Source organism: Guillardia theta (assembly GCF_000315625.1).
Source record: "Guillardia theta CCMP2712 unplaced genomic scaffold GUITHscaffold_166, whole genome shotgun sequence".
NCBI classification, from domain to species: Eukaryota; class Cryptophyceae; order Pyrenomonadales; family Geminigeraceae; genus Guillardia; species Guillardia theta.
Window position 1 is genome coordinate 94,919 of NW_005434510.1, and position 6,662 is coordinate 101,580.

General features: G+C 57.6%; 3 protein-coding genes across 3 annotated transcripts in view; 1 reads left to right on the forward strand and 2 right to left on the reverse strand.

Annotated features, from left to right (window-relative positions):
• Positions 1–668, reverse strand: part of GUITHDRAFT_120000 (hypothetical protein) — a gene marked incomplete at both ends in the record, with an annotated part of 2,592 nt that extends 1,924 nt beyond the window's left edge. Inside the window, 2 exons of the mRNA XM_005820753.1 lie at positions 287–317; positions 358–668. Of these exons, the coding sequence (XP_005820810.1) occupies positions 287–317; positions 358–668 (342 nt within the window). The remainder of the gene's footprint in view (positions 1–286; positions 318–357) is intronic.
• A 297-nt stretch (positions 669–965) lies between these two features.
• GUITHDRAFT_147670 (hypothetical protein) lies at positions 966–5,736 on the forward strand (the record flags this gene model as incomplete). Its single annotated transcript, XM_005820754.1, has 7 exons — positions 966–2,039; positions 2,167–2,239; positions 2,752–2,847; positions 2,983–4,386; positions 4,824–5,302; positions 5,351–5,448; positions 5,574–5,736. 7 exons carry the CDS (start codon positions 966–968, stop codon positions 5,734–5,736), a joined length of 3,387 nt encoding a protein of 1,128 aa, XP_005820811.1.
• GUITHDRAFT_166370 (hypothetical protein) overlaps positions 5,722–6,662 on the reverse strand; it is a gene marked incomplete at its 5' end in the record, with an annotated part of 1,075 nt that continues 134 nt past the window's right edge. Inside the window, 3 exons of the mRNA XM_005820755.1 lie at positions 5,722–6,290; positions 6,344–6,504; positions 6,553–6,577. Coding sequence (XP_005820812.1) covers positions 6,069–6,290; positions 6,344–6,504; positions 6,553–6,577 — 408 coding nt within the window. The 3' untranslated portion in view covers positions 5,722–6,068. The remainder of the gene's footprint in view (positions 6,291–6,343; positions 6,505–6,552; positions 6,578–6,662) is intronic.

Here is a 6,662-nt window from a genome sequence, read left to right on the forward strand (position 1 = left end):
CTCGTACTTCCCTCCCTCCCTCCCCTCCCCTCCCCTCCCCTCCCCTCCCCTCCCCTCCCCTCCCCTCCCCTCCCCTCCCCTCCTCTCCTCTCCTCTCCCCTCCTCCCCTCTTTTCATCTTCCTCCAAAGGCATTACTTCTTCGCAAGCTCCGTCCGTGTGTATGATCCCGCCTCCAGCGGCAGGCAGAGGTACTGACCCCACCCTGCATGTCCGTCAAGGCGAGCAGAAGCATCTCCCTCCTGACTCTCCTCCACTCGTCTTCAGCTGCCATCCTACGATGCTCACCGGCACCTCAAGTTTCTCTGCCATGGCGCGCCTGACCGGCGTCAATAAGACACAATCATGTGCGAAGATACCTTTCCGCCGCCATGTTGGACCAGAAGTTGCCTATGGCTGCTCCTATCTGTCTCCCCTGGTTGAGAGCTCCTGCGATGGCGGCGTTTGCTCTCCCCTGCTCCTTCGCCTCCCCTCCGTCGCCCTGTTGTGCCGCTGCTTCCTCGGCCAGCAGCTGCTCTAGGAGTGCGTCGTCCGGCTCCTCCTCCTTCTTCTCTTCTCCTCCTCCCGCCTGCTCTTCTGTCTTGTCCTGATCTCTCGACCCTCCATGCTTCTCCTCCCCCTCCTCCTTCTCCTCCTCCCTGCCTCCCCCGTTCTCCCCTTGTTCCGCCATGTTCGCCGTCCTACTTTTAAAGGACCACCCCCCCGTACTCCTACAGTTTGTGCTGCGAGGTTAGTGTGGGTGCTTTCTTCGAGTCGGGGAGATGGCGGGAAACATGGCCGAAAACTTACGAGAGGAGGAGGAGGAGGAGGAGGAGGAGGAGGAGGAGGAGGAGGAGGAGGAGGGATGGCCGAAGATTCTAGTCCTCCCACCTTCGACGCAGGGGAAGACCATGATCGGGGTGATGGAGGAGTGAACTGAGAAGGAGGGTGGGCGACGAGTGCATTTTCCGTCTCTTGCGAAGTGACGATGGAGGAGAAGACGAGAAAGGAGCTTGAGCGACAGGAGCGCATTGCAGCTAGGAAGAGGCGGTTGCAAGAGAGGGAGGAGCGGGGCGGAGACTTCTTCACAGACAAGGCTCATGCAGACACGGCAGAACAGGCTGGGACAGCTTCTGGAACCAGTGAGGGGAGGGAGAACCCCTTCGAGGAGCGGAAAGAGCGGGAGAAACAGGGGGTGATGGAGGTTGTGGAGGGGATCAGCGGGTCTGAACCCTCGTCCTCCATTGTCCCTGGGCTGCTCGACCCTGCCAAGAGGACATTGAAGGCGTCAGCTTCTCCTGCTCCTCTACATGCTGCTGCCCTCGACCTCGATTATCTCACCGTCGAACGCAACCAGCGCAGGAGCGAGGTAGCAGCAACGAGCTTCAAGGTAGCGGAGCCCAGAGCCCAGGGACGGCAGCGAGCTGCTGGGGTCAAGACCGGGCAGAAGCCTCCTAGGGTCGAGCTTGCTGAGGACGAGATCAGAGCTCTCGAGCAGCTCTCAGAGAATGTGTTCGATGCTGTTCCTGAGGGGGCGGTGAGGAGAGAGGAGGATGGGGACGGAGGAGCCGGGCGGGACTTCGTTCAAGTCCGTAAGAAGATGGATGCCCGGAGTGTCGAGCGTCTCATCAGGCAGAATGAGGAGCTCCGCAAGATCACCATGGCGCAGAGGAAGGAGCTGGATCAGTACCAGAGCTTGCAGAAGCTGCAGGAGGGGAGGCGAGAAGAAGATCAAGAGGAGCAGGAGCAGGAGGAGCAGGAGGAGCACAAGGATCGATCGGTTCGTCGTCGTCCTCCTGCGCACCTGCAGCAATCTTGGCAAGGGTCTCGCACCCGCGGGGAGAGGGAGCAGGTTCCAGCAGCTAAGGCGGGCAGGAGCGAGGAGGTGGAGTTCGACTCCTACTTCGAGAGCGAGGCCAACAGGTGGAATCCGAGGGCTGCTGGAGTCAAGGTGGGGAAGCAGCAACCCGACTCTAGAGTTGTGGGCCAGCAGCGTGCTCGGGTCATCGTGACCGCAAAGATGACGGAGGAGGAGGAGGAGGCGAAGAGGCGCCAACGCCTGGTGAGAAGGAGGAGAAGGAAGAGGAAGAGGAAGAGGAGGAGGAGGAGGAGGAGGAGGAGGAGGAGGAGGAGGAAGAGGAGGAAGGGATCATGCTCGTCGCTGATTTTGTCTTTCCATGAATTTACAGCAAGTTGAGCTGGAAGAGCTGGGAATCGATCCGAATACGCGAGACGTGCAGCGAGCGGCAGCGGACAAGATAAGTAAGTGAAAGGAGGATGGGATGAGATGAGGAAGTGAAGCAAAGGATGATGAGAGCGATAAGAGAGGATGTGCAGTTGTCATAGAAGGTTGATGGTTGTGTTATGGTGTACACTGACAATGTTTTGTTCCAGGTCGTCTTGAGCAAGAGCTTGAAGCTCTGCAACAAGCCCTGGAGGAAGAAGAAAACGAGGAGGAGGAGGAGGAGGAGGAGGAGGAGGAGGAGGAGGAGGAGGAGGAGGAAAGGGGGAGGAGGAGGAGGGAGAAGCAAGCTCCGACGAGGAGACGGTGATCAAGAGCTTGCAAGATGAGCTCCGAAGATTGAAGTTGAAGATGATAGAAGACGATGAAAGGGCGGAAGGAAATTGCGGCAGCAGGACAGCAACAGCTACAGGAGGAGGAGGAGGATCTGGTGGAGAGGGTGGGAGGGACAAGGGACAAGAGCTCTCTGACGATCATCGTCACACTCATCCTGGTCGTCCGTCGCGGGAAATTTCTCCTCAACTCTCACCAGGCAGCCAAGAAGATGCGCTGAAGGAGGCAGATCGTCTGCTAGAGAGTTACGCCCCTCCTCGAGCTGGAGGAGGAGGAGGAGCAGCAGCAGCAGCAGGTAGAGGACCAGGATCAGGATCAGGAGTAGGACGTGCAACAGCAGCCGCAAGAGGAGGAGGATCAGGATCAGGAGGAGGAGGAGGAGGAGGAGGAGGAGGAGGAGGAGGAGGAGCTGCTGCTGGTGGTGGAGAAGGAGGTCAGCAAGACTATCTGATCATCGACGGGTCCGAGGACGAAGAGACTCCTCGTCTGGGCGTACAATGGGAGAGAAAGCCTACCGCTCCGACGTCGAACAAGTTTCAACGGAAAGAGATGAAGGAGGAGGAGGAGGAGGAGGAGGAGGAAACCCCTCGGATGACACGAGCAGTGACGATCGACAAGATGCAGCAGCAGGAGAAGCAGGAGAAGCAGGAGAAGCAGGAGAAGCAGGAGAAGCAGGAGAAGCAGGAGCAGGAGCAGGAGGTCGAGGCTACCCCCCGCATGCATTTCTCGTCTCACGTTGCTCAGCAAAAGCTGGCGGCCCGATGTCAGGACGCGCCGATCACGATGATGAAGGAATTTCTAAGTTCCTTGGGAGGAGCAGGAGGAGGCGGAGATGAAGAAGAGAAGATGATCAGCAAGGAGGAGGAGAGTTTGTATCATAGTCCACGCGGGGATACCGACAACTATCACAACACGCACCGCAGCAGGAGCAGGGGGGAGAGCGACGACAGACCGAACAGCGAATTCAACAGCCAACTGAGAACGAATGCAAATGGAGGAAGAGGATACAATGATAGTGTAGATGAAGAGTTTGAAGAATTCGAAGGAGGAGGAGGAGGAGGAGGAGAGGACAGGTTTGCCAAGGCAGCCTCACAAGAGAAGTGTAGGGAGCCGACCGCAGCCCGTCGAGACCTGGTGCCTTCGACCGCAGACGACAGGACGGAGATCGAGACCAACGTGTTCGACTGGGAGGACGAAGAAGTTGATGACGAGGATGCACAAGAGAAGGTTTGGTCGGAGAACATCGCGATGATCGCGGATGTTGTGGAGGACGTGGAGGGAACGAAAGTCGAAGTCGTCGAGCCGCGGGCAAGAGCCGAGACGAGCATGGGGAGGACAGCAGAACCGGACATAGATGTAGATCGATCTGCTAGTCAACATGTGGAGGAGAGGGGTAGAAGAAGTCACGTTGTTGCACGGGACGTCAGAGAGGTCATGGTGAATGCTCTCAACGAGGTTGATTCCGACGACGAGGATGCGAACAAGCGTGTTGAACAGAGGAAGCGACCGGAGAGCGGAGGAAGGAGCAAGGTAGAATGTGACAGGGAGCAGGACGAGCGAGCGGCAAGCTCCTTCGACGCATCTGACGTGCAGTCAGACAAGAAGGACTCTGCTACCTCCCTGCCCACTCGCTTTCCATCTCACCGCAGTGACCTCGCGCAGCCTCTTCCTCCCACTCTCCAACAGGGGACGGCAAGCTTGTACAAGCAGCACAGTGCTCACTCGGCAGGAGAGGAGGGAGAGAAGACAGGGAGGGATGTCGAGCGAGACTCTGACGATAAGGATGATCTCTGGAAGAAGAAGCCGAGCAGTCATGAGGAAAAGAGGGCAAGAAGTGGAAGACAAGAAGGAAGGAGGAGGAGGAGGAGGAGGAGGAGAAGGAGGAGGAGGCGGAGGAGGAGGAGGAGGAGGAGGATGCTCAGCGTGTACGCAACCTTGGCGCCATTCTGTCTCATCAGATTTCTTTCCTTGGCCTGGTTGACGTCAATTCATGGAAGAAGAGCGACAAGAGGAAGGGGGGAAAGAAGAAATCAAGGCGACTTGCGGAGAGAGGAGGAGGAGGAAGAGAGAAGGGAACTTCGTCTGATGATGACGACGATGACGATGACGATGATGATGATGATGATGATGACGACGACGACGACGACGATGATGATGATGATGATGATGATGATAGGGAGAATGAGGCGCATACAAAGCGCAACCACAGTCTCGGAAGTGGAGCAAGAGGAAGTAGCAAGAAGAGTGTAGGGGTTGAGTGGCGGAGTTCAGGGCGAAGGAGGGAGGAGAAGGAGCAAGAGGAGGAGGGGTTTTCTTCTGGATCCGAGAGTGGGTATCCCGAGGGGTTCGGCCAGACTCTAATGCCAGTAGAGGAGATTAGGAGGACACGAAGGGAGGACGAGGGGACTGGCACGAAGACGGAAATTCTCCTTGGCCCTGGAGGGAGGAGAGAGGAGGGAAAGACAGACTTCAAGGACCTTTCGCAACGCCGTGTGCTCCCGGACGGAAGGCTGAGGGAGGAGGAGCGGGAGGGGGAGGAGCGGGAGGGGAGGTGGGCTGGATCGCAAGAGGAGATGCCGCGCAAGCAGGGGGTCAACCTCAGGGAAGAAGCCGCAAAGATGCTGCAGCAAGCCAGCATGCTGCGAGAGGCGGCCAAGGTGGCAGCAGAGGAGGGGAGGAGGCGCGAGCAGGCGGAGATGGCGGCGAGGCAGGCGAAGAAAGAGCTGGAGGAGCTGAAGGACAGGATGAAGGTGAGGGAGGGGGGATGCAGCTACATAGCCCTGATGATGAAGTGGCAGAGGAAGGAGGAGGTCAGCAGAAGAACTCACGTCCCCCTCCGTCTCGGCCCGGAGGCCAGTGGAGAGGACGAGCTGCAGGCATGGCAGCAGCTGCACAGGTCGATGAGAGCAGGAGGGCAGGAGGAGCACAAGGCCTGTCACGGGGGGAGGAGGAGGTCGTCGGTGCAGGAGGAGGAAGAGAGGAGGACAGAAAATCTTCTCCCTCCTCCTTCTCTGCCCTCAGTGCCGAGGAGCCGTCCATGCTCCAAGTCCTCCAACCTCGCCATGACGGCAGGGAGCGGCATGGCGGCGATCAGAAGCAGCGCAAGGGAGCAACTCAAAGAGCTTCGACCTCCCTCGCAGCCGAGGAGCTGCTCACGATGACAGGAGCTCGAGAGCAAACTTGAAGTTTATGAAAGAGCTTCACGTCTCCTCCTCCTCTGGCTCTCCGATTCTCTCTTCTCCCCTCCTCAGCCATAGCTCCTTTCGCGCCCAACTTCGTCATATCCTCAATTGGCAACACTCACTGTCCTCCACTCGTTGAGCCACTCTAGCGAGCCTTCAAATCTTGAGAGCAAACCATGACATCATCGTCATCGTCATCATCGTCGTCATCATCATCATCGTCATCGTCATCATCATACAACAAGATAAACACAACAGTCGAACTAGACACAACACACAATACACCCCTTCCTCTTTAACCTCAACCACCATCCTCCCCCGCAACTCTCCGCCTTCACTTAGTCGGGTCGTACTCCTCCACTTCTCGCAAGCCCGTTTGCTTCGAGCTCGCTGAGCCCATCGCCTTGTCTCGCTCCTCCACGATCTTCGCGTTCGCCCTCGTCGTCTGCTGCTCATACTGCGAGCTCAGAATCTCCTCCTCTGTCGGCGGGTCCTTCCGATGGTGCTTCAGCCACATGCGCCACTCTGACGGGATTTCGTTCATGCTGAAGTCAACCTGGTCGCAACATCACGAGTCAGCGCTTGCGACGGCTAGCGGTAGCAGCCCACCATGTCCTTAGATACAAACTCAATCTCCCTCTTGGGGTCAGGGACGCCGCCAGGGTTGGCGATCTCCCAGAACTTGTTGCCATGTTCGTCTGCCCCTATGAATTTCTTGCCCTGTATCCTGTTCGATAGAGCCTGCAGGTAGGAAACGATGCTCCTGGTTCCTATAGAGAGTATCAGCAATCCATCCAACCCATCTCAATCCTCTCTACCCAGCTCTCTGCATCGGTGCTTTCCCTGGAGGCACGTCAAGGAAAGGCTACTGCAGAAAGAGTCAGAGTCCAGTCAAGGGTGAGAACTATATAGCCCTCCTCCTCCTCCT